At 53.9% G+C, this 26,875-nt stretch overlaps 1 protein-coding gene across 9 annotated transcripts in view; it reads right to left on the bottom strand.

The window, feature by feature from the left end:
* Tacc2 (transforming acidic coiled-coil containing protein 2) overlaps positions 1–26,875 on the bottom strand; it is a 190,705-nt gene that overhangs the window by 73,998 nt on the left and 89,832 nt on the right. For 8 of the 9 annotated variants that reach the window (XM_077105524.1, XM_077105516.1, XM_077105517.1 and 5 more), the window contains one exon: positions 19,893–20,012. The exons of the other annotated variant lie outside the window; for it this stretch is intronic. In XM_077105524.1, coding sequence (XP_076961639.1) covers positions 19,893–20,012 — 120 coding nt within the window. The remainder of the gene's footprint in view (positions 1–19,892; positions 20,013–26,875) is intronic. 9 annotated transcript variants of the gene reach the window in all.

Here is a 26,875-nt window from a genome sequence, read left to right as displayed (position 1 = left end):
TTGGACAATGTTTGTCAACCCACAGCTTCCTGAGTCTTCCCAGTCAGCCTCCGGCTGGCAGGACAAATGTACTATGCCACCAGCCACAGGGCCAAGACGCAGCCTGACAGAAGACGCAGCATGTCATGAGGTCACCATGACAGATGGCTCAAAACCCATCTGGAGCCTGGAGAAATGGCAACCAGCTGAGGTGGACCAGGCAACAACTGAGGAAGAGAAGCCCCGCCCAGGGGTGGACTGCAGGTGGCCTCAAAGAGAAGAGTGAACACCCAGGGTGGACGAAGCCCTCGGAGCTGCTCAGAGCCTCTGTGCGAGCAGCCAAGTCAAGGATGACGGGAGGAGAGGGCCACCCCGAGACTCCAGCAGGAAAGCACCACCGGACCCCTCGCTGCCCCCAGCACAGCCCCAGCACTAACGCGGGTCAGGCCGACGTCTGTTCAACATAAAGTCAAATCACGCTCATTTCCTTTGTCAAGGTCAAGTCTCATTTTCTCCACAATTAACCCTAAAATGCTGACCCATGAAGCAGGCTCATTTGAGCATCTTTCTCAGGTAACAGTTTTCTTCAGGTTTTGCCAGCCCTCCCTCCACCTTTTGGTCACTAACTTCATAAACCAGGTCTAAGGTCATACGCAGAAACAAACAGGGTGGCCCAGAGCAGGCACTGACCCATAACAGCCCAACCTCCAAGTCAGGCTTCTGCTTAGAAATGAAGTCAAGCTCCACCCTAAACCTCTGAAGGCAGAACCAGTGGACTCACCTGCGCCAGGTAAGGGCTTCTGTCTAGGATCAAAAACGTAACCAGGGGGAGCCATGTCTCTTCTCGGGGCACTCTTTCCAGGAAGGACAACAGATAATCCCATAAACAATACAAGACCAGGTTTTGGTTCTTGTTAAAAGAGCTTTAATATTGCGCTGGGATTGCAATGAATGTTGACGTGTTAGTCGACCGAGTTCCTCTAGAAGCTTAAGTTGACTGGTTTTAGAGGCTACTTTGTACTAGGAATAAAGGAGAACTCTTGGGGTGTAAACAGAGATGGGGTCTCCCAGCTGCCAAAATGGACGGCAAACCCGTTCCTCTGGCTGGACTGGAGGAGCGGGTGGAGAGCAGCCAGCTGGCCCATCTGTAGGAGCAGGAGTTCTCAGCGGCCCAGTGAGGTGCCACAGAGACGGAAGTGCTTCCCACAAGCACAGGAACACTGCACAACCAGAAGCTCTGAACATCTTGGTCTCCCCTGTGGCAAGCGGCCAGCAGGACGGCATGTACTTGGGGCTGCCCCTGCCGCAGGGTGGCAGCTGTTCATTTAGGCCATCCCCGTCAGCTGCTCTGGGGCAAATCTCTTCCTAGGCCTGGTGAGCTACCGACACAGCCCGACACCAGCTGCCCTACTTGTGAGCAGGGCCATGAAAACCAGGACCCGAGGCCCAAACTGCTGACTCCAGGCTTCACACAAATCCAGAGCGCCCGGCTGGAAAGAGGCGCCATGAGCATCTATTACAGCAGACCGTCCCATCCGCGGCCAGAGGAGTGAATGAGTGGGTCGGGGGTGGGGGGGGTGCACGCCTGCGTATGCCTGCGTGTGTCTGCAACCAAGCCCTAAAAATACCTCCCTTTCCATAACCTTCCACCCTGCCCACTCATGACTGCTGCAAGGAGCATCTAACTGTCTGAGGACAAGGGATTTTCCCCTAAATACAAACTTGGATCTTTGCAAACTGACTTGAACACATGAAGACACTCTTTCTGTCTTCAGAGCAACCCAAGTCCTGCTTCACCTTGCAGATCTAATGGAAATGTTGTGAGGGACACCCCAACACAGGCAAGAGCAGGTGGCCCATCAGCTTGCAGAAGCTGGCTCCATACAGAAGTTTGACCAAAAAAAGCACAGTATATTTATATAACGTTTGTGTCTCTTTAAGTCATTAATCCAGGAAGACAAGAGGGATTCCTGCTTTCAGTGAACTTTCCACCAGGGAACAGACCCCAGCGTGGTGCAGCCCTGCATCCAGGAAGCACGCAGTAAGCTCAGCTCCAGAAGGAAGTGTGGCCAGCAGTGGGCACCTGGGAAGCCTCCAGGAACTAACTGCCTGTGTGGATGGACAGATGAGCAGACAGACCTGTACTCAGACACACTGGAAAGGCAGAGAGCAAAACCCTTTGCAGCTGAGACTAGAGCTGAAGGAAACTCAATGAAGTCATTCCCAGGATGAGGCCTGACCCAGCCTCCAGAGCTCTAAGGAGACCCCTGCCGTCACTCACCACGCCCAGACCCACACTCAGGCTCTGGCCTCCACGTTCCCCAGGGCTTGGTTTGGTTTTGTGATGTTGGGGGAGGAAGGCAGGCTGGATACTCAGCAGCAAGGTCTGCATGGACTCTCTTCTTCAGACACCGCAGTCAAAAAGATGAGTAGACAATAGGGAAAATGTTTCACTCACTCAGCTCCTTAGGCTGGCCCCAAGAAGATGCTCGGGCCCTTGGGGCCTCGGTGTTCTCATCTGTGCAGAAGAGCTGATGATGACAGTACCCCTTCCACAACGCGGAGGTTGTCAAGTTTAAAGGAGATAACACACGAACAACTTTTAGCACAGCAGGGCTAGACGTACGGCAAGTGCTTGACACATGTCAGCCACAGCTGCTTTGTGAAAAAGCAAGAAATCACACCAAACTGGGGAGGACACCACGTCCCTGCTTTGCTGACCCTCATGGCATCTCTGGGGCACTAAGCCCAGAGCTCCTCAGTCAGGCAGGAGAGTTCAAGGTTGGTAGGCTTCCTGGAGGAGGCACTGAGTGACCCAACCCAGAAGTTTTTACCACTGCTGTGCCCTCAGAGCTTGTGAGCTCAGCCAAGGGCCTGACCTTACCGGGCCTCAGTTTCCCCACCTATAAAACGGATACAATGAAAGATCTGCCCGTCAGCTGTTATGGACATTAAAAGAGTGAAGCACACACCTGAAGCCTCTCTCTCAGTGCCTGGCACACAGACGGCGCTCCACAAAGGCCGACCACTGCACCATGATACTCCAGGGACCAAGTACCCACTCCCAGTCAGAGCCCACGAGGCCATCCCTGGCCCTTCCTTTCTCAACCTTGTTCTCCCAAAGGGCCACAGTTCCTATCCCAAGTCTCACCAAACAGCGCCGCAACAACCAGGGTTCTGATCAGAGAGGAGGGCGGAGGGTGGCCCGGCCCGCACAACCAACCGCGTCCACCCAGACAGACGTCTCAGCCTCTGCTGGCAGAAGTCCCGCAGGTTCCACCTGCCAACCCAGGGACAAGGCTCTCCTGGAGATGAGGCAGCTCAGTGCACTCGGAATGCTGCCAGGGACTGAGTGGACGCCGTTGCAGAACAGACTAGAACAGCCCAGAGCAGAAGAGCCGCACAGGAGACAACGGAAAAGTCACGCGTCCCATCTAGAAAGGAGGGCCAGCCAATCGCGTCCACGTGCGAGCAGCCCACGTGGACAGGCCGCAGCGCAGAACTCCCCCAGCTTGAGCAAAGCACCCTAGGCAGGCTGTGGGTCCTCGGATCCGGAAGACTTCCCTTTTCACTTGTTTTGTTTGCTCGTGTCTGTTTGTTTTAACGCCTCAAGATCAAAGCTGGGGTCTTCCGTCCGTTTTTTAAAAAATCGCTCTGCTTTTGCTCACTGCCTTTCTGAGAAGGGCAAGAAGGCCCGTGGTTCTGCACAGCCCCCAGGCGACCATGCTGGGTGGATCTGGACAAAGACTGGGAAGGCACTTGCGGGGGGACACGAGGTGGCATGACGTCCCCAAAGAGATGGCGTCCTTTGCCTCTCAGCTCTGAAGAATGCACAGGGTCCCCATGCTGGGGGAGCACATGGGGAATCCTCCCTGGGCAGCGAGCCTCAGCCCTGGGCAGCAAGGGGGGTGAATCCTAGCGCCAAGCCTGAGGCTCTGGTGACTTGTCCCGGCAACCTCTGCCCAGAAACACAGCCCAACCTGGGAGTCATTGTCCTGCAGCGTCTCTATGACAGACGGCGTGGCCCATGTCTGCAGCGTCACCCCTGCCTCACCAGCACCGGCTGCAGGCCTGCACAGAGCAGGTGCTCCACGTGGCCCTCTGACCTCCAGCCTCCCCTCCAATCTGCTGTCCTCCTTGCCGCCAGAAACATTCCCCAAGGCTAAATTCCAGGCTGCTTGAAAAGTGCAGATGAGTTTCCTTTCATTTCTTGGGACCCAGCAAATCCCCCAGCCTGGCTCCAAGCCCCTCCAAATCTGAAGACCACCTGCCACTCTGGTGCTAAGCTGCTGTTCTGCCCAGGAACTTGGTGCCCGCCTCCAGTCCCCCAGCTTCTCCCTGACCTGCTGCCTGCATCTGCTGGGCACTCCATAACCCAAGACCTGACATATGCAACTCCCTCCCTAAAGAACCTCTGCCCTTCTCCCTCAGCAAAGGCTATTCATGCTGCAAAACCCAGTGGAGAGGCTGCCGCCTCCAGGAAGCCTTCCCAGCATCTGCAGGCAGAGACAGGTGCTCTCTTATCTGGGGTCTTTGTCTTCAGCTCTGTTGGAGAATGTACCCTGTCAAGTTATGCTCAAAACAGCTCTTCATCTCCTTTCCCCCAGTCTGTGATCAAATGTCTCCTCCTTGGCAAGCCAGGAGCTACTTGCTTCTTAGACCTTTACTCTTCACAATGACCCCTAGAAAATGGCTATCACTAGCCTCATTTTAAAGATGGATATACTGAGGCTCAGAGCGATCAAGTAAGCTTCGAAGGCCGAGGCAGGAGATGAAAAGATCAAGACCAGCTTCAGCAATTCATTGAGGCCTTGGCAATTTAGCCACATCCTGTCTCAAAACAAAGAAAAGGGGCTGGGGGGATGTGGCTCAGTGGTTAAGCGCCCCTGGGTTCAACCCCTGGGGTAAATAAATAAATACGCCAAAATGGGTCCAGCAGCCTGTTTCTCCATCTCTGTTCCTTCCCCTGCACCACGACACACAGGGTGTGGCACAGGATCAACCAGGATGAATCTACCAAGTGGGTGGACAGAAGAACCAAAAATGCAAACAAAGCATGAGAGAGCACCAGGGAGCACTGCGGGTCGCCACTCACCCTTCCTGCACCCGGGGGCTTCCCCTCCTGCACCAGCAAAAGGCAGCAGCACTTAGGCAGGAGGGGCCAGAGCCAAGCACGCTCTGGCCTGAACGCCCACCTTCCCACCTCCCAGGGGCGCCTCTGTTTTGCCTCTGAGGAGAGGGTCTGTTTCTCCACTCCCATTGGGCCATCTAGGACAGGGCCTGCCCTGGCAGCCAGCATGTACTTGGAAGAAAAGCATCCCCCAAGGTACATAACATGGGGCCAGGGCTAACACTGGGCAGCTGTGCTGGATTCAGAGTGGGCTTTTGGCCTCAGCTCCTCCACTCAGGGTGCAAAGGGGCCCTACCCTCCCTGACTGCTCCAACCCCAGCGCATCATCTGCTTCTCACTCACCCACTCAGAGTCAGCTGCCCTTCCAGGCTGTTCCAGGGCCGCAGACTCCAAAAGTGCTGCCAGCCTCAATTTTAGTCTCCTCCTGGGAGGTGGAAGAGTTGCAGGGCTGGGATCCTGAGCCCTGCTCTCTCCCATGCCTGTTCCCACCCAGACGAAGGAGACACCTTCTATTTGACTCCTTGAGAGTGAGGCAGGTGCAGGACTTAATCCACAGAGACCCTCAGCCCCAGCCAACCAACCCCTTTTCCCTGGCAAGACAGGGAGAATCACCCAGACCCATGATGATTTGACTAGGGTTTACCCCCCTCCCAAACTCATCAGGAGTTTAATTCCCAAAGCCATACGTCAATCACATGAAGACAGTGGAACCTTAATACCACTATGATATTTAGAAGTGGGGTCTTTGGGGTCTTTAGCCAGTGATTAGATTTAGAAACATCTCTAGAGCAGAGCCCCATGATTAAATCCTGGTAGCTTTACAAGAACAGGGACAGAAGACAAACACAGACTTGGACATGCACCTCCCTGACTCTTGCCACAATGCACTGTGGCTTGCTGCCATGAAGTGATACAGGCAGGGGGACCCTTGCCAGAACCTATACCATGCTGTTTTGGACTTTCAGCCTCCAAACTGTAAGCTAAACAAGCCTCTTTATAGAGTTGGTAATGAAAAGCAAACTAATAGAAGATTCCACCTATAAGATGAACTGCCGAGGGGGGAGCCAGCTGAGGAACAGCCGAATGTGAAGATGTGCGCTGTTTTTCAAGAGGTTCCTGTCGGTTCTCCCCCTCCTACCTGGGAAAAGCTCTCAAATCCTGGAGGAGTACTGATGGAGAGATGGACGCAATTTGGGGCAGGCTGCTCAAGGCAGGCAGGGACACTTACAGGAAGGCTGGCCACCCCACCCCCACAGGCTGCCGTTCAAGGGGTGCCATTCCCTGGGCCTCCTGCATCTGTAACAGGGAGCTGGCCTCCCCCTGCAGGGAGCTCGGCTGCCTCAGGCCAGGTTCCTAATTCCTAAGGGACCCTCCCTGAGCCCCAGCAGGGAGAGTGGGAGGTCAGCTCTGAACTAGGATGGTGTTTTCTTGGATCACGTGCCAGCACAACAGGCTCTTTGCCATAAGCCCCTGAGGTCAGCTGGGCTGTCTTGGTGTGAGCAAAACCTTCTGACTTGTGCTCCTGTGTTCCTGGAAGTTCTTAAGATCATCAGACTCTCTGGCCTCAGCCTCTCTCACCCGCCAAACAGCGCTGGGTGGGCACTGGAGGAGACAGAAGGCCTGTTCGAAGCTCAGTCTCAGCAATCGATGTTCTCCTCCCTCCTCCCAGGACAGGCTCGTTGCTTCAGGCAGGTTTGGGCTGCAGAAAGCAAAGCCCTCTCCTACCCTTCCCTTTCTCTCTCCCCAAGTCACATCTGTTGTCCCCAAGGCATGGGGCCTAATGACACTGATGGGTGTGTGAGGAAGGGGACTGCGAGAGCTCCTGGAGAAAGGCTCTTTGCTCTGGGATTGCGTCAGTATTTCCAAGGCAGCCACGAGAAGCAGCAGGCGGCAGGAAGTGGCTCAGCAAGAAGAGAGCGTCTGTCCATCAGTAATAAGACGTGCCCTGGGCGTTCTCTGTCAAGACACCAGGTCTCACTGCCATGCTGCTCCCCTCCAAGCCAAAGAGGGAAGACAAAGCCACAGATGTGGGGGCGCTGCAGCTGCCTGCACGTGGTGAAAACAGGAGGCAGCCTGTCCAGCAAGAGAAGCCGCAGGGAAACGGGAACCCAGGGACGGATCTTCACATCACGCAATGGAGGAATGGAGGACCTCTGACGCTGGGCCAGGTGGGTGAAGAACAACTTCCGTCTCCACGCAAGGAAATGCTCATCTGCTCACTGTTGAAAACGGCCCTGAAAACCTCCAGGGATGGGTCAGAGAGGAAGGGACATGATTTACTTGGACCCCTGGATCCAGGCCACAGTCCCCATGACCTAAAAACAGTGCCAAGTGGAGTTGGAAGGCATGCTTCACTAGAGGTGATGGAAACACAGCTGTCTGCGTCCTGCCCAGCCAGGCCAGGGCAGGGAGCCTCAAGGCTTGGGGGCCTCTCAGTGCTGCAACCTCTCTGCCTTGGCAGGCAGCTTGTGAAGGTTTTAAAAATGCAAATCTGATCACATCACTGTCCTGCCCGGGGCTTCTAGACACTCAAAAGAAAGTCAACGGAGCCAACAGCCAAAGCTCAGCAATCTGCACAATAAAAGATGACAGTATTGGATTACAGCCCAAAGTATTAAATAAATACCCCGGAGTCCGCACTGATAAATAAATTATTGAATAAATTAATAAATGGGAGAGAGGAGACAAATCTGTGCAGAAGAATTCTAAATAATTTATGTAAATGTAACAGAGGCGGAGGGTAGCTGAAGCCCCAGGCCAAAAGTAGGGGCTGCACCATGACTCCCTCCAAAGACTGCAGATGGAAGAGAAGCCCGTGGAGCCCTGCAACACCACGGCACAGCCAAGGACACAGTTCCGTGATGGCCAGGTTCCTCGATGGGACCGAAGTAAATGGCATTTTATCTCTGTACTCTTTCTCTCCCAAAATCCATATCCCCAGTGTAATCATGAGAAAAACATCAAGCAAGTTCCAATCAAGGGGCATCCTACCAAATGCCTGACCAGAACACCCCAAAACTACCAAGGTCACCAGAACCAAGGAGCGTCTGAGAGGGGGATGTGCCATCTTGGAACAGAAAAAGGACATGGTGGGAGGGGGATGCGGGAAGACTAAAATAAAAACTTAATAAACTAAGGAATTTAGTTAAAAATAAGGCATCAATATTGGTTCATAAATCATATCAAATTACCAGACCATTATTACAGTGTTATCAGAGGAAACTCTAGTCATGGATAAATCGGAGCTTTCCATACTATCTTTTCGACTTTTCCATAAATTTAAATTGTACTTTCAAAAAAATTTTATTAACAAAAAATTCTACCAAAGAGAACAAAAGGTAAATCCCAATCCCCACCTGACCCTCTGCTTGGCCCTCGGGGCCTGTCTTCCAGACCACCCTCCGCTTCCGCCCCCCCCCCACTCTAGGCTCCAGCCCCTCCAGGCATCCTTAGTGAGGGTCCCTGGCCTGTCTTCTGTGTTCTCACTCAAGCTGGCAGTTTCTGTCCTCTCCCCAGCGTCCTCAGCCCGTGTGTAGTTAAGCCCTCCCTAGCCACCTGGAATAGGTGCAGAGCCAGGTCCGTCACCCAGCGAGACACACTTGTGAGTCCCACTCTAGCTGCTCACGCCATTCCTGTCCTCTCCAGTGGGTCGGGTGCCCCACAAGGGCAGGGTGGCGTGTGCCTTCTGATCTTGTGTCCTGTCCCAAGCAGTGTCTGGCCCAGAGTAGCCCAAGCTCCTGCGGCTATGCACTCAGAGTGTAAAGGAACAGGACTCAGAGGTGGCCTGAGCAGAGCAGACTCACCCTGTCTGAGAGGCAGGGAGCCTCGGCAAACCTGGAGGAAACAGGTGCCACTCACATCCACTGGCTCCAGGGACGCGCTCTGCCAGACTGACTGTCTGCATCAGGGAAAGTTCTGGAGGACTGAATTCCTTTAGATTTCACCCAGAATCTATGTTAGCCCATGGATAAGTTTTTTCTTTTTTTTTTTTAATTGAGGTATAACTTATAGTAAAATAGTAAAAGTCACTCTTTTAGTCATAGTTGCCAAAATCTCGACAGTGATGTAACCACCCCCACAACCAAGAGAGGATCTTTCCATCACCCCGAGATCCCTCTTCCCAGCCCCACCCTGGCCACCCTAATAGGGTTTCCATTCCTCAGAGCCTGGCCCTTTCCAGAACACGGTGTAACTGGAATTCTGCAGAAGGAACGTCTCGCACACACTACTGGTCCTGCCTCTCTGCAGTCCCCTGACTCACACGGCGCCTCCCACGGTCACATAAGGAGCTGGCCTGAGATCAGCTGCGGCCCAGAAGACCAAAGACACAGGCTCACAGGGCCCAACCACCGCTCTTGCTGATATGGCCTGACCCATGCCCAGGGCCGAGCTCCAGGACCCTGGCCTCCAGGATGGCTGCTGCGAAGGGGTTTTGCACGGTGCCTGCTTGTGTCCTTGGCCAGATCCTGGCAGGAGGAAGCTTCTACTCCATGGCCAGCTGAGGCAGAAGGCAAAACTGCGTGGTCTGAGGCCAGGGGAGCAAGACCCGCATGGGCAGCAGCTGGGGAGGTGCTGGGGACACAATGGAAGGATTATTCCAAATGGAACTTGGCTCATCAACGGCACATTCATCAGGCCCCACTCACCCCACCCAAGCCACCCCACACACTGCATGGACTATTTAAAGACCCAGTGCACTGCTTCCCTGGTCTCCCCACCAGGGCCTCCACATACACGGTAGAGGCTGTGACCTCCAATGCCAGGTCAGGGCCTCCAGTTCCCCCCTCCTCAGGCTCCAGGAAAACCGGGGCCTCACTAACAGCTCAGGTGTTGGGACCCTCTGTGTGTTTTCTTGTTTGACTTTTCTCTGGAGGAGAGGATTTTTTGTGTGATAATTTATCATCATTGTGTACAGGCAATAAAACTCTGAACTGAGAACTACAACATAACTTTGCAAACTCTCCAGGATTTGCCCCCCCAAAAATCTGAGGCTGAGAAAAGTACAGCTGAAAAGGCTGATGGGTAGCCAAGGACTCAGGGCTCCCTCCCTGGCTCCTCAGCGGAGATGGCCACAGCCAGGGCCTGGTGTGTTGGGTCAGCGCCCTCTCCTGGACGTCCAAGGGAACTCCAGCATGCAGGGGCCTCCTTGGGAAGCTCCGGGAAGACAATCCCAAAAGCCAAGAGGCACAGTCCTGGAGCTCAAAACAGGTGCCCATCTTCCCCTTTGGCAAAGGCAGGAGCAGCACTGCCATCTGCAGCCCGGGAACAGACTTCGGGGACGCCTCCCCAGTCTCTGCAGACCTCCAGGGCTCTGTCCCGAGAGAACTGGCCTACAGGGCCTCTCAGCGGGGGCCGGGCTGAAATTCCGTGACTCAGTTCTGAGGTCTTGAAACCCAGCCTGGGGTGGCAGCTGGGGTTTGAGGTTTCACAGCCCTTGTGGGGCAGGATCATTTCTTCCCCCAGGGGCAAATACCCACAGGAGCGTGGGTTTCTGCGTCACCAAGTCCTGCTCATTCCCCGCTTCTCGGGCTCCACTGAGGCTGGCACCGTGGCCTGGAGGACAACCTCCACAGGCATCTACCCCACACACCCTGGAGGAGACTTCTCAGTCTCGCCCAGTCCCTCACTCCCCTCCCCTGTCCTGCCCTGTCCCCTCCCTCCTGGGTGTGCCTGAAGTGATGGGCCCAGCCGTGTCACGTCCAACGTGCCCACTTTCTAAAGAGTCTGTCCCGGTCCTGAGCCCACACTCCTCCTCGGGAACAGGTCCTGATGTCTGTCCTACCCTGGGGAGACCAACCTGTGAGCTCCCGGTACACAGGAGCCATGTCTCTTATCCTCCCCATCCAGCTGGGCCACCCACAGGAAGCACCAGCACAGACAGCCCGGGAGTATCCCACCGGCTGTGCCCAAGGGTCACGAGTGCAGACTGAGCTCGAGTCCACCCTGTTGGCTCCTCGGGGCCCCATGGAAATGGACAGAAAAACAAGAGTCAGACGACAGCGATCCCTGAAGGCCACAGTGCCAGGCCACAGTGGAGAGAAGTGACAAGGAGTGTTGGAAAGACCCAGGCGAATTCATAACATAGGTTTATAGGTGGAGCGACAACTGGGTCATCCAATTCTTATTTGTCTACCACGTGGACAGGGATTAAAATAATTTTGTAAAAAAAAAAAAAAAAAAAAGACTCAACATGAATAATATGGACTCCTTGAACTGTTTAAACTCTTAAGAGAGACACCTTCACACTCAGGAAGCCCCTTTATGATATTCCCTCAACCCACATTCCTAGTCGGTGAAGAGGCCACTTACAAACACAAAGCGCGCGTCTAAAACACAGGCTCTCAAGGACGTTCAGCTGCTTCCTCCGCGCACACACATCCCACTAAGAGGTAATTTAATACACAACGAGGAAAGGTATACTGCTTGCAGTTCTGTTATTCAAAGTACTCCGTGTGTGTGTGTGTGTGTGTGTGTGTGTGTGTTTATTGGGACTGAACCCGGGCGCTTTATCACTGAGCTACGCCTCCAGCCCTTTTAATTTTTGAGACAGGGTCTGGCTAAGTCGCCCAGGCTGGCCTTGGGTTTGCAAGCCTCCTGCTTCACCCTCCAGAATCGCTAGGATTACAGGCGTGCATCACGGCTCCGGGTTATCAAACTGTAAGGAAAAATCTATTTTGGAAATGTTCCAGCTGGGTGGCCCCAGGACAGTCCACAGCCTGGGACCCCCCCAGGGATGCCCCCAAACTACAGTCCACTGCAGCCAACCTGAGAAGGCCCGGGGGCAGCACCATGGAGGCTCACTCGGTACCCAGCTCCCAGCTCCGCGTCCTGGAGCTCCTGGCTGTCCTCAAAGCCAGTTCTGTTCCCCAGGCCACCCCAAGCTCACTCCTCCCTTCCCTCGGTTGGCTCTGAACCACCAGGCCACACCCTTCCTGCCCTGGCCTGGTCCCATTAGTCAAAGGCACCAAACAAGTGACTCAACAGCTTGATTAAGAACGGTGGGTGCCTCCCTCCACCTTCCCTTCCAGCCATCCCCACCAGCCAAGGAGGTCCGTCCCCCTTAGGGAAATGAGCGAACACCACCAAGCCCAGCACAGACACTCCAGGTCCCAGTAGGGACCCTCCTCCTCCAATCTTCTCATTTGGACAGTGACCCCACCAGCCGGTCACGCAGCGCCTGGAAATCAGGATGGTCAGCCTCCTCCACTCTCTATTGCCCCAGGCCCTTCATCGCCTCTTCCTGCTGACTCACCTCCTTTTTCCGGGATCTGCCTCTCTGGCCGGCCACCTCTGCAGCCCCAGGTCCTCACCCTCTGGGAGCAGAACTCCTGGGACATCCGGCTATGCTATCCCCTCAGATCCATGTCCCCACAGCACAGAATGACCCAACTCAAGCAGGTCCTCTCCTTGCATAAAACCTTCCCCAACTTTTTCCAAGGCCTTTGAACTGCAGAAGCAGACCCCAGCCAGCAGGGGGCTCCCCAGGTGGCTCTGAACCACCCCCAGGCCTAGAGCCACCACCACCCGCTCTGACCCAGCCAAGCAGTGAGGCCCCTGGACGCTCTGAGCAGGGCCTTGGCTCCACAGACCCTCCACCTAGAAGGCATCTGCCTCCCCCCTCAGGCGCCTGCCAAACAGGGACTCTCTCTCCCCTGACAGGGGAACAGCATCCACCAGGCACACCAGGCCAGGTGGCCCCCAACCTCTGGGCATCCCATTGTGTCCCATGAAGGTGTCCTTTCTTCTGCTAGAGCAGGAGCAGGAACAAGCCCAGTTCTGCCCACAGGTCTCCAGCCCCCAGGAGGGAGCCTGGCCCCAATACAGTGCTCCAAACCTGAGGCCCTCCCTCCCAGGCTCGCCAACCTTGGGGGCAACTGACTGTCCTCCGGGAATGTCAGAGTCAAGTGCAGAGGCTGGGCCAGCAACATGCTTTCCAGGCAAAATGGATGCAGGTGAAAGCCAAGGGAAAATGCCGGGCTCATCTTCTAAAGGCACCGAGATTTCAAGAGAGAAACGGCAGAGGGTTGAACCAGGAGCAGGGCCCTTCTGAGAGCAGCACACTGGGCAGCCCCAGGCTACACATCCAGGAAGCCAGCCTGGACCTGGACCAAAGAAGAGGGGAAATGGGTCCCTCTCACTCCCCGAGCTGCCAGAGGGCTCGGCTACCCCGCAGAGACAGGAAGGTGGTGAGGTTCTTGTCATCGATTCCGGTCAGCTCCTGTCTCTGCCTTCCTCCCCACGACCCACAGTGACTGTCTTGAAGACACTGTTCTCAGGAAGGTGAGGCCTTCATGTCTTAAAGACAATGTCCTCTGTAGAACTTCCAGGACCCTTGCCGCATCCAGCACAAAGCACAAGAGGTGGGGTCCTCACCCTCTGCATTCCATGTCACCTCTACAAGTGGTCCTCCTGTCCTCCCAAAATGGGCCCGAGGCTAAGGTACACAAAGGCCTGTCTAGTTGTGAGTGTCCTGATCCCCTGTCCCATTTGAGGGTCTCACCAACACTTTTCAATTCTCCCGGAACAAGTCAAAGCTGAATTCAAATTCACGTAGAATGTTTGCGTGTTTGGGAGGTGAAGGGGATGCGAATTTCATTCCAACTTTCCCCCTTTTTTTGCGACACAGCTGACAAACAGAGACCACCCAAAGCACCATCCTTTCAGCAGACAGGCGTGATCTGTCCATCAGGGTCTTCTTTCCGGTTAAGCCCAGCTGGACCAGACTTCAGAATCCTTCTCTGCAGGCACTGCTGCAGAGCCACTGTGCTGTCCCTGAATCATGCCTTGCCATGGTCCTCATGAACAATGACTGGTCCCAACGGCCATTCAGCCACAGTCCCCACCCACAGAGAACAGAGACCGTCTTCCAGGGCTTGCACCGAGTCCAGCTACACCGAGACGCTTGTGCCTTGAGTCCCTGTTCAGGGTGTTTAAGTCCTTGGCAGAATGCCCACCGAACTGATAGCAAATTTGATTTCACAGATCAGCTGGAGTTGCCAAATTAAGCCCCTGTCCAAGAACAAACACCAGAGCGGCCCAGGCTGTCACAGGAGGGTGATAACAGCCCCCCAGGTGCGAGCTGAACGTATCACGTCCTGCCAGGCCAGGCCAGCCTGGCGCAGCATCTTATCTCCAGCTCACAGCACCATCTGGAAGGCATTGAGCACAACAGCCCTGCCTCACAGCCCTCTTGACTTCTTGTTCTTCAATCCCCACGTGTGCAGATCACGTAACGGGCAGGCACCAGAGCCCAAGTCAGCCAGACTGAAAGGGAGAGCAGGCTGGAAGGAGGGATGGGCTCCGGAATGGCTGGTTTGGAGAGCACTGGACAGTCATTCTGAGGCCGGAGATTTGATTACGCAAGTCCCAGCAACTGGAGACAGGGCAAGCACCTCTGAGCCACGCTACCAGAATGCTCCAGAGCCCAACTCAGAGGGTGCTGAGAGAGGCCCGTAAATTGGCTGGAAGCTCAGAGGCAAGCACATCCAGATATTTCCAGTCACCAGCTAGATGCACCAGCATGTGAGCACCAGCAACCCCCAGAGCATGGGAACAGCCCCAAATAGACTGAACTGCTAATCTTCAGCTCAGAGGGTGGGGGGCAGGGGGGCGTGACTCCTGCACAGTTAACCCTGAACTGGCTGGTCAGTTCTTCCCTGGTACTTTCCTTATCCTCTTTCCCTTCCCAGACTGAGTCTGTGTTCAGAGGAGAAAAATTATTATTACTTTTTTTTAAGTTTGGCCCAAGTGGGATTTGGCAGGAAGGAAAATATTAACTAGGGGAAGAGTCATAAAGACCATCCCAAAACTATAGCAGAGGCTTTGGTCTGGGTTGGAACATCTGGGTCACGAATTCCCACTATCTCCTCATCGCTAGCAGCTCCTGAGGTGCTCAGCCCAGGTGCAAAATCTCCTCACGGGCTCTGAGCACCCCAGGGTAACAGGCCCAGGTTACAGATGGTGGAGGCATGAGATAAAGAGAACGAAAGGAAGCTGAGCTCAGAGATACCAGGCTATGTTTTCATCAAGCCAAAACCCACCTGCACAGATAACGCAGGCCAAGAACCAGGGGAAGAACAAAACCCTGTGTTCATCTGAATGATGTGAAACTGTCAAAATCTGACAACTACCAAAGTGGCAACTCACACGGTTCTGCCTGATAGTAGCCAAACACTGGAAACGCAAAGGTTCTGAATGAATCTACAGAGCACCCCATTTACTAGGCACACTGTGCGCTGCTTGTGTAGATCTGACTCATGAACATCAAAGTAGCTTTGAAATGGCACAAAGGAGCCATTTGGTGGTGCATGCTTGCAATCCCAGAGGCTTGGGAGGCTGAGGTAGGAGGATCAAGAGTTCAAAGCCAGCTTTAGCAACTCACCGAGGCCCTAAGCAACTCAGCAAGACCCTGTCCCTGAATAAAATATTAAAAAAAGGACTAGGGATGTGGCTCAGAGGCTGAGAGCCCCTCCGTTCAATTCCTGATTACCCCTCGCAAAAAAAAAAAAAAGCTACAAAGAAATCCTGTTAACAGAATTGGGTAATCCCTCTTCTAAATTTAAAAGAAATTCTCCATTTTATGCTTCCGTTTTCAATCTAGTGTCTGCTTAAATAAAAATTCAACAAAGCTTCATGGTGGTGGAGCCCCCTTAGGCAACAGCTTGCTGGGGAGGTGGCTCAGCGGTAGAGCACTTGCCTAGCATGCACAAGGCTAGAGCTCAAAGACAAAAAAATCCTGTGCAAACAGCAAAGTGATTTAGGAACAAAAGGAAAAACAGAAGCTTTACGTCTTGCACCTTCTAAAAGTGTGAAGTTCTGCTTCTGTGTTTGGAAATGCTCGAGTAAGTAAGGATGCTGAGCAGGAGCTCCAGGTTCCCTGGCTGTGGCTGCTTTGTTTGAAAGCAGAGAGCAGGAGCATCTGCCACCAACTGCTGATGCAGCCGCCTGGAGTCCTGCCAGCTGTGAACAGGGTGAGATGGCTTCCACGCAGTGGAGCTCTGCTGGAGGCGCGAGACCAGCAGCACAGGCGTCCCTAGGGACTGTCAGCAATGCAGAGTCCTGGGCAGCTCCTCAGGCTCTGCAGCAGAGGCTCAGCTCAGGGTGGGGTTAGCAATCTGGTTGTCACCAGGTCATTCTGATGCACACTAAAGTTGGACCCACGGACATGAGTGGTGAGTAGGCAAACAGTTTCCCAGCTGTGTCGATGGGAATCCTCAAGGTCACCTGGGTCTCTGACAATGGGGAAGAGCATGGGAGATTTCTGGATGTGACCAGAGCTCCCATTTCAATCTGTCTGGTCAACAGCTAGAAGGTTTCATAACGAAATTCATTCTGGTTTTCATAATAGATGAGAGTACAAATGCCCACGGGCAAGCTAGTCATTAGTAGAATGTTCTAGAATACCGGGGCCCCAGGGATGCCAAAGCAAAATGGAAGCACAACTAGCCCAGGCCCTGCAGGGGCCCTTCCTAGGTGCGGGCAGGTGGGAGTTCTCCAGAGGCTTTAATAAGAGAAACACCCCGGACAGAGGTGACTTCTCCTTTTTTTACTATTTAGAGAGAAAAGCTCTAGGAATGTAGAATGAGCAGGACAGAGGCCTGCTCTGTTTTTCTCTTAGTTGGCTTAAAGCAAAAGCTTCTGCCCCATCTTTTACATAACTTTTTAAGAACACATTGAGAGGTTTTTAATTAGCCAGATGTGGTGGTGCACGCCTGTCATCCCAGCAGCTCCGGGAGGCTGAGGCAGGAGGATCTCAAGTTCAAAGCCAGCCTCAGCAACTTAGCAAGGCCCTAAGCAACTCCGTGAGACCCTGTCTCTAAATAAAATACCAAACAGGGCTGGGGATGCGGCTCAGTGGTTAAGTGCTCCTGAATTCAATCCCTGGCACCAAAAAAACCAAAAGTTTTTCATTAAACTTTCTAACTTGAAGTACCGACCCTGTTCTGTGAAGACAAAGGACTGTGACAGCCCAGTTTTCCTCCCATCCCCTCCCCATCCCCTCCTCTCCCAAGTCCTACTCTCAGCAGGGGAGGGAGGAGGGGTCCTTGGGTAGGGGAGGCAGGGACACTTCTGAGGTGAAAACTGTCACCACTGCACCCCCAGAAGGTCCCCTCCTCCACTCTGACAGATCTGCAGGAGTCTGTTGCTTCTTGCTGAACTTGATAAAGTCTGTGAGCCTGAATCTGCCAACACTAAACCTTGGCTCTCGGGGCTCCTCAAGGACAAGGTTGGGCCCCGAGAGCCTCTGACACAATGCTTTCGTCAGCCAACCTATCGACAGTGAGCTTGTGTGTGCATTTCCCTCTCAAGGTGTCCTAGGGTGGGTGACCTGGAGCTCACGCCAACCACACCTCCACTAGGCCAGAGCGGAGCTTGCCTATCACGCGTCTTCTCCCACGGGCACGTCACACACGGCCTTCTTGCACGTAGGACAGCACTGGGACACCCAAACACACAGCGACACCTCCAAACCACAGCACAGGAACTGCCAGCGATCTGTGAAAAGGACTCTTGCTCACGGAAAGCCCAAATGTGGTGAAGACAGCCAGCGGGGCCTCGTCCGACCTCGGCTGAGAACACGGGTGCCATGCGACCCCGATTTTCACCACTCGGCAGGTGTCTCCACGAGACTGAGGAAGAGCCACAGGTTCTGACTCTGGGGTTAGAAGCAAATCTCAGCGAGCCAGTTCACAAATGTGGAACTGAATGAGGAGGATGGATTTCGTGGAGCCCTGGGGGACCCTGCTCCTACCAGAACTACCTCTTTCCCACCGACCCACTGAGAACAGCCGGACGATCTGATTGGATAAATGCCCGCTCCTCTGTGGTGTCCTCCCCAGGTTTGTAGCGGTCACCTCCTATTTTAATCACACTTCACCCTGCCCAGGTTCTCCCCAGCCTCCCCTCTGGGAGAGACAGTGGGGGAGCTGCTGAGGTCCCAGCAGCACCGAGAGCATCTATGCTCTGTCACCTGCCCCCTCCTGCACTCTGCGGTCACCCGACAGGGCTATAGATGGACCTGGCCATCTGCCAGGGAGGGGCTCTACCCCCACCCCAGCTTCAACCCAGCTCTGCCACTTAGGAACCAAGTGAGCCAAGTCTGCACGTGGGTGACACGCAGCGGGCACAGCACCTCCACCTCCTACGCTGCTGCGAGGATTCAGAGACCTCAGGGTGGCACACAGACAGGAGGTGTCCCGGCAAAGGGGCCTGGGACAGCTGTTAAACCATGGTCCCAGGGACGGGAGGGACTTCAGAAGCGCCCGTCACCACCCTCATCCCCTCACTGGACTTGGTTCTCCCAAGAGCCAATCAGCCAGACCCTCCTCCATCCTCTGCTCTGGGGTCCTCGTGCCCCTGTGCGACCTGACTGTAAGATGAAGCTTCAGAGGGGCCCTTCCAGGGTTCCTCAAGCCTCCCCCTCAGACTCAGCCCAGGGGCCCCAGGCTTCCTAAACACTGGGGGATAACTGGGAACACTTGGGAGGAAGGAGGAACCAGGAAAGAGGGAGCGGGTCCCTGACTTCCAGCCTTCCTGTGCTCCGGACCGCTGTGAGCATAGTTCCCGGCCATGATCTCTCCTTTAAAAAGTTAGACTCACAATTAAGAACTAAGGCTGACCTCCACCTGGACGGGGAACATTCAGAATTCCACACCCACATAATGCTGCTTTGGAATCTGCTTCTGGCCGGCACCTTCACCCCCTCGTATCTCTTCCACAGGCAGATACCCCAGTGTATGAAGAGGCCACTCCTTGCTGTTGACCACCTGACTGTCTGCACCCGCCTGTCCCGAGAGAGGCGGCTCGGGAGGGGGTAGCACACACCTGCTCCAGGAGGGTGAGCAAGGGGGCCCTCCTGGTCCTCCCCTCTACTCTGGTTCAAGTCTCAGCATTCCCACACTCTGGGCCACGTTTTAGAAACACAGTTTACTTTTCTTTTTTAGGTACTGGAAACTGAACCCAGAGGCCCTTTACCACCGAGTCACATCTCCAGCTTTTCAAATGTTTTTATTTTGAAACTGAGTCTTGCTAAGTTGCTCAAGGCCTGGCTAAATTGCCAAGGCTGGCCTTGAACTGCAGTCCTCCTGCCACAGCCTCCAGAGCCTCTGGGATTACAGGGGTGTGCCACTGTGCCCAGCTAAGAATAGTTCTGAGGAAGCCTGGTTTCGGTGCAGGCAGAGGGCGGCATGAGGCTGAATCCAGGGTAAGCACAGTAGAATTGTGGTCAGTGTGTGTCGCTGGGGTCAAATGGCAGGGACAAGGATGTGGGAGGAGGTGAGGCAGCAGAAGAACAGGGCAGGACCCCAGGACCTGCGCAGGTAAAGACAGCAGGACCTGGGTCCTATCCTCAGATGCAGCCGACTCCTTGCTCCGAGTGCCACAGAAAGACCAAAGAAAACAAGTAACTGACCCTATTGTCTCCCAGAGGCCAGAAGGCAGCGACCTAAGTCACACCTAAAGCAGGATCAATGGCCACTCTCTGTCCAGGAGGCCTCTGTTTCCACAGAGACCCTTGTTTCAATAGACACCCCTAAATGTTACAAGAGAACCTCTAAAATGGGCTGTGTGAGTGTGGTGGCAGGGTGGTCTCCCCAGAGTCCCCTCAGATTGTCCCCAAGGCCATGAGAAGAGGCCAAGCCCTGACATGCACGTGTGGGGGACAGGTATGCAGACCCTGCGTGGGGGCAGGGAGCAGAACTGCAGATAAGAGGGAAGGGAGGGAGGCAGCCTCAGGGAGTGTCCTGGGGTCCCAGCACCAGCCCCGTCTCAGCCCCCACTGTACCTCTGGGCTGTCAGACCCGTGGAGACCTGGCCGATGGCGTCATCATGGCGGGAAGAGGCCACTAGGGGCAGGTTTCTCAGGCCTGCAGCTGGCTGGATGACATCATCTGTGGCAGGGGTGCTGGGGAGAGAGAGAAAGACCTCAGAAATGCCCTGAAGTTTCATGTGTGTTAACAGCACCTTCTAGCCAGCCCTGAGCAGCCTGTTTCCCCTTCTATGAAGTAGGGTCTGAGCTGCTCACAGGATGGCTGCACATGGCCAGGTCCAGGAAGGGTCGGTCATTGGCCTGTGATAAGTTGTGTTCAGAAACCCAGGGGAAGGTCTTAAAAACCTTTATAGCAATCAGAGAGAGGAAGCTGACGTCTGCTGAATCTAATCACAGAACATCAGGGCTTCTGTTTTGCAAGTCTTCATTAGTGGTTCTCAGTCGGAGATGACGTTTGCCTCCAGGGGACACTAGCAACGTCTGGAGACATTTTTGGCCGTTCAGCTTGGGGTCGAGGTGCTACAGGTAACTAGTGGATACAGGCCAAGGCTGCTAGGCATCCTACAATACAGGGGACAGACCTCTGTGTCAAAGGATTACCTAGCCCCGAAAATCAAGCATCAATGTTGGGAAACCCTGGGCTGGAGTCACGTTCCGTCTTTCTAGTAATTTATTTCATTGGATGCTCAAAAGTTCCGATGTGACCAGTTAGAAATTTAAAAACTGCACTGGTCCCTCACTGAGAAACGCACACTAGAAGACCCCAAGAGCAGGCTGGCCCAAGACACAGGCCTGACACACGGGGGATCCTGCGGGGAGCCCTCTGGCCATGGCTGCAGCCAGGGCTGCCACAAGCAGCTTGCTCTGCCTCCGGGAGGAGTGGCTGCTCCACTCACAGGCACAGTAATGGGACTGTCACTATCATTCCCTGAGCAGGTGCTTACTGAACCCGAGTCCTGTGCCGTGAGCTAGAGATAGGTCCCTCGTGCAGCTTATAGTCTCAGGCAATAGGCAGACATCTTCAAAATGCTGATGTGTGTAGTAACAGTTGCTGGCACTGCTAAAAAGGAAGGTACGGATGGCCGTGAGAGCATAAACAGGAGTTCCCGGCCCAGACTCGGGGTCAGGGAGATCTTCTTTGTGAGGGGTGAGTAAGCGGAGGCCAGCTGGCCGGCCCTGGACAGCAAGTGTTTGCTGATGCTTACTGTGTGCCAGGATTTCTTCTGAGTGCTTATCCATATATCGCCATATTTGGTCCTCAAACAACCCCATGAGGTGGTTACTATTATTATCCCCCTTACTAAGGTTCAGAGAGGCTGAGTAACTTGTCCAAGGTGGCATAGCTGCTGTATGGCAGAACCACGGTACAAACCCCAGCCTGACCATTAGGAGCCTTGTTCTTTGTCACAGCGCTTGGCTGCATCCCAAATGTGGAAGAGTAAGAAAAAGGTGAGTGTCCGCCAGCATAGGGAGCCAGACGCTGTATGAAAGAGTCATGATCTGGAAGGAGTTTGGCGTGGTGGAGGATCAGCTGAAGGTGGTGGAATTGGAGTGTAGCTAGAGAAGGGAAGACTACGAAGGCAGAGTAGACGGGGCAGATCGCAAGGCCAGGTGGGGCAACTGGGACTTGGTCCTAAGCCAGGATCAGCCAGAAACGTCTGTCGAATGTTCAGCATCGAGATGAACGAGGATGGGGAGGCCCAGGGTAACTTCCCCAGCTACACTCTAAATAAAACTGGACCCGCGCACGCGTGTGCCCACACATCATTGCCGGCGCTCCGTGTTCCCAGCATCATGCTGATTCCCCAGGGACAAGACTCTGGAGCCCGGTGCCCACCCAGTCAGAGAGAAGTCTGTGCAAGGAGAGAGAGGAGGGTGGAAGCCAGCGGGGGGATACGGCAGGAATTTGGGATGTCGTCTGGGCATCACAATTTGGACGATACTAAACTACGGGCAAGATGGACTTGCCGGCATCATGAAGTCAGAGCGGAAAATCAGTCTGGGAGTTTTGGCAACACACTCTGAACACCAGAGAAGCCTTTCTTTCCTCTGACACAGCCATGAACTTCCAAGAGTTTATTTTAAGGAGATAATGGAGGGGGAGGCAGATCCCAGCCACAATCAATAATGCAAAAGAACTGTCACAACCAAAATGTCCAACAGCAAGGGACTGCTAGCCAAATCATGGCACAGTGTCACATATGTGTAATCCCAGCCACTCAGGAGGCTGAGACAGGAGGATCGAAAGTTCAAGGCCAACCTCAGCATCTTAGCAAGATCTTGTCTCAAAATGAAATAAAGAGGGGTGGGAGTGTAATTTAGTGGTAAGGTACCCCTGGCTTCAATCCATAGGACCACAGAAATAAATAAATAAGGTAGATCTTCACGCATCTAGAGACAGACATGTTCATCACCAACTGGAAGTAGGGTCAATGCTATTTTAGCACAGTCAGATCTCAGGTGCCTACGTGCACAGAAGTGTACGTTTCCATGAAGGCACACAGAGGATGTGGCAGCAAACCACGCAGGATAAATGCCTCCGTGTTGACAGCACTTCCTTCTCAGAAGTGAAATGATGAGTGTTCTTTTTTCTTCATGGAATTTGTCTCCCTTTTCTGGCTCTATGCTGAATGCATATTGCCCTTGCAATCAAAATAAATAAGAAAACATGTTTAAGAGACTCTTAAACTCAGCTCAGGGAAAGCTGGACGTGATGGAGATGACCAGAACAATGGTGGCTCCCCAGCTCTGGAGGCCCAGGCGTGCCCAGCCTCATTCCTGGGCAGAAACACACCCACGCTGCGCTCAGGAGGCATCACTGAGGAAAACGAAGGAGAATTTTTCAGAAAACACTTATCTGCCCACACGGGCTACAGGATGTCATTTCTGGCTCTTTGGGACGAAATTATTTTTCAAAGCATATTGGACACTTCCCTGACTTCTTCTGAATGGAGAATCCTCAACATAATTAAATAGTTTCTCGATGACATCTGATCAGCATCCTGCCCAGCCGCCAGGGCACTAAAACAACACTCGTGTGTGAAGTCAGGAGCTGGCTCCCAGGCCACCCCGCCCTGGGCTCTCCGCCAGGCACCCTCCCCGGCTCCAGCCTCTCCCTCCGTGAGAATGGAGGCTCCAGGCCACGTGACCAGGGACTCCTGACCCAGTCTCGACCCTCCTGCTCTCAGGCTGTCGGCTTCCCTTCTGCTTCCCAGGCCCGCTCCACCTCCTGCCCGAGCCCTCCAGTTCTCTGCTCTGGCACTCCACAGACTAAAACACAGCCAGGGTGTCAGAACAGGGCACAGATGGAGAGTTAATAAGCGCTAAGTAAAGGACTAGCCGCCTCCCAGACACGGACAGCAGGCCGAACTTCAGGACATTCATACACTATCAAATTCACACTGGACCACCAGCTCTGGGGCTTCTCTGCCTTACTCCCTGGTGACCCAGGTATGCTTCAGATGGCTGACATCTGACATCCCAGGCTATGGAGGGATTCAAATAAAACCCCTCTTCTCAGACCAACCGGCAGAGGTTACAAAAGGTACAACCTAAGTTGTACTGTGGTGGCACTGGGTCTAGAGTGTCTGAAATAGTTTTCAGAGAGTTCAGCCGCCAGCTGCTGGGTCAGTCCACGGTGAGCATGGGCCAGGGCAGGGTTGCTCTGCCACTGGAATGTCAGGAAGGGAAGCTCCGATCAACATACGTCTTCCTGCGGGCCATTGGACACGGCTTCAGAGCTGGAGATAGAGGGTTCTGCTCAGAGAGAAAGCCATTCCCCTGGTCTAAAAGTCTGCTGCCTTCAGTTCTACACGTGCTATCCGACCCCAGAAGAGCCCGTGCAAGGACCAGCATGAGTGACATGGACGGTCCACTCCAGGGCTGAAGACTCAAGAGCAAGACAAGTTCAACATCTAGCGTGGGAACCATGAAGGGAGGTGTCCGAGTCCCTTAGGGCAGCCGCAGCAAACTCCAGAGACGGTGCCTCATCAGCAATGGACATTTATTCCCCACCTTTCTGGAGGCTGAGAAGTCTGAGACGAGGCGCCGCAGACCTGGTGTCTGGTGAAGGCTCACAGATGGCAGCTTCTCGCTGCACCTCACGTGGTGGAGGAGGCCAGGAGCCTCTCGGGCTCCTGATGCCATCACCTCGGGGTTAGGGTTCCAACATATGAATGTTGGGGGGACAGACCATAGCAGGTGGTGACAGAGGGACAAGCTGCCATGGAAACACAGGACTCTTCCAGGCCAGCAAAGATCGCGTGTAAGGTGAAGGGCACAGGGGCTGATGGGCGCCAAGGGCTTCCAGCCTAGAAACCGCCTCTCAGGCTGGAGGAGTGCTCAGTGGTCAAGTGCCTGAGAGAGGCCACAGAGTGAAACTAGCTTCTGCCTCCCTGTGGCCTGGCTGGAAAGCCATAGGCTTCCCTTCCCTCCCACAGAGGTGGGGAGGGGAGTGCACAGGAAGGGGCTGGAGAAGCACTGGCCTGGAGGAGGACAGTGTCCCCGGGAGGTCATTACCTACAGGGAGGGTAGCCAAAATACCACAACCATACCAAAGATAATGGGAGCCAGGCTCGGAGTCAGGGAAGGATTTGCATGTGCAAAAAAGTAACAGGCCAGGCTATTCCCAGGCTGGCTGCAATCAGGGAGAGCAGACCCATGTGCATACACATGTGCAGGCATGCACACACCAGCCTCTCTTCCCCCACGAGGAGGGCCGGGTCAAAAAGACAAGACCACCTCAAACAGGCTGCCACTGGCCAAATCTGGGACTGTTTGGACCTCAAAAAGATAAATAACATGGACAGAGATGGATCTTAACCTACGGAATAAAATAATAACCCACGAGATCAAATAGATATAAATGAAGACAAACAAATGGGGAGAGGGAAGAACCCTCCCTGCTGGCAGCATAGAGCACAGGTCTGCAGGCAGCAGCACCCAGACGCCCCAGCTCAGTCTGGCTCTGGAGGACCGTGTGGCCTGCAGTTTGGCTAGTACCTGCCTGGCTAGCGTATCAGGCAGTGGCCATGGGACCTGCAGCTGGACAGCCGGGGCCAAGGCCAGCTTGGAGAGACCTCAGAACCACAGGAGGTCAGCTGGGAACCTACAATCCCAGGGACGACAAGGAGCATCGGAAAACTATGAGGGGCGCACAGGAGCAGAAGCGGAAACCAACACTTCTCATATTATCTGTCAGCACGGAGGAGAGGGGCCCACAGGTGAGCTCTGGAGCAGTTCCGGCACTGAGCTACACTGGGCGTCTCAGGACACTGCAGAGTGGGGATGAGTCATGGACAGCCGTGATGCCCACCTGGAGGGAGGGAACCCGGGAGCTATCAGAGGCAACTTGGGTTTGGAGCAGCTAAGGGATCAGAAGACCAATTATTAACTGCATGCTCCACACATGAAACCTCAGGCCTCCTGTACTCTTATTTACTCATCTTTAACGAGGATTAAAGATTATTGTCTTGTCCTAAAAGGAAGTCAGCATTCAATTTAATAAATTCACATCATTCTGAGTAATGACATGGACGAATCCCTGGTTGTAAGTGTTCCTTCTCCTTTTTTTCTAGCATGTGTGATAGACTGACAGATAAAGCGTTTTAATGTTGTTGTTGTTTTTAGACAGAGTCTTACTAGGTCGCCCAGGACTCTCCTGCCTTGGCCTCCTGAGTAGCGAGGACTACAGGTGTGCGCTACCACATCTGGCTAATACATAACTCTTCAAATGACCACACAGCCCCAAACTCAGGGCCGAGCTCTCCAGAAACCACGTGCCACACGGCAGAAAACACCGGGGGAGTTCTCACCCTCACAGCAGACGGCGCCAGCGCTGCTCACAGCAGGGCCTCGCACACGCTGGGCAAGGACTCTACCACCCAACTGCGTCCCAGCCCCTTGTGGCCTCCTTTCTTGAAAGCTGATCATAAATCAGCAAAATGAAACCTTCTGGAGTGCCGAATCTTGGTGAGCTGTTGGCAGGTTCTGGGCTGGGCAGGACCCAGCTGGCGAAGGCTTAAGTCAGAGCACAGGCCTAGTAACCAGTGACAGCCTCCGCAGGGTCCCCATCCGCATCTCGAAACTAAGCCTTCCACCTCCGGGTGTGGAGCGGCCGCCCCGATCTGCTCTGCAGGTGTGTCCCTAGGTGCGCAGCTCTGTGGACAGAGGAGCCACGCTGTACTTTATTACCCACAATGGAGAACAATTCAGCTTCTCAGGATCTGGCAGGTAAGATGGGACAGGTGTGGCTTGCCATCATGCAGGGGTGGGGCTGGGTGATAGAAACATTCCTAAGACCAGAGCAGGCCAGCTCTCCCAGGAGCAGGCAGGGCACTCGGGATCCTGTGGATTGAGGGACCTGATCAGGTGTAAGTGTGCTGGTTTTATTATTGATGACAATATATTTTAATATATACAAAACACTGGTACAAATTGAAATAACTATAATAAAGCATTAATCATAGCAGCAATGATAAGAGCAGCTAACACAGCTGAGCACTGGTATCTGCCAGGCCTGTGGGAAGTATTTCACAGCACTCACCCGCCGAGTTCCTCTCCCGGGAAAGGGTGAAGAACAGAATCAAGATTTGGACCCAGGTCCAAGGGCACAGGGGCCAGGAAATCCCGCAGCAGGCTTGAGGCCTGGCTCCAGCTAGGGAACAGGAAGACACCCCCTGCAGGACTCTGGGGAAACCAGCTCTTGGAAGTGACCCTGGAACCCTGGTCAGGGAGAACAGCCAGAGAGTTGCCACTCCCAAATAAGGTAGTTCCACAATTTAAAGATTTAGTCTTTAGTTTAAAAAAAAAAAAAAAAAAAAGTATTCTTTAAACTAATAGAGAGCTACTTAAGTTTGTGCAGGATGTTTTGTCAAAAGCTGCCTTTAGTGATTCCCCAGGACCCCTGGGTAGAAGGCAGCCAGTTACTTTATAGAACAGGAGACAGAGAAAGAGACTTGGCAAAGAAGCACATGGCCCAGTCCCCCTTGAGAGGCTGG

This window comes from Callospermophilus lateralis, chromosome 15, assembly GCF_048772815.1.
Source record: "Callospermophilus lateralis isolate mCalLat2 chromosome 15, mCalLat2.hap1, whole genome shotgun sequence".
Lineage (NCBI taxonomy): Eukaryota > Metazoa > Chordata > Mammalia > Rodentia > Sciuridae > Callospermophilus > Callospermophilus lateralis.
This window is presented reverse-complemented; position numbering and strand designations above follow the sequence as displayed.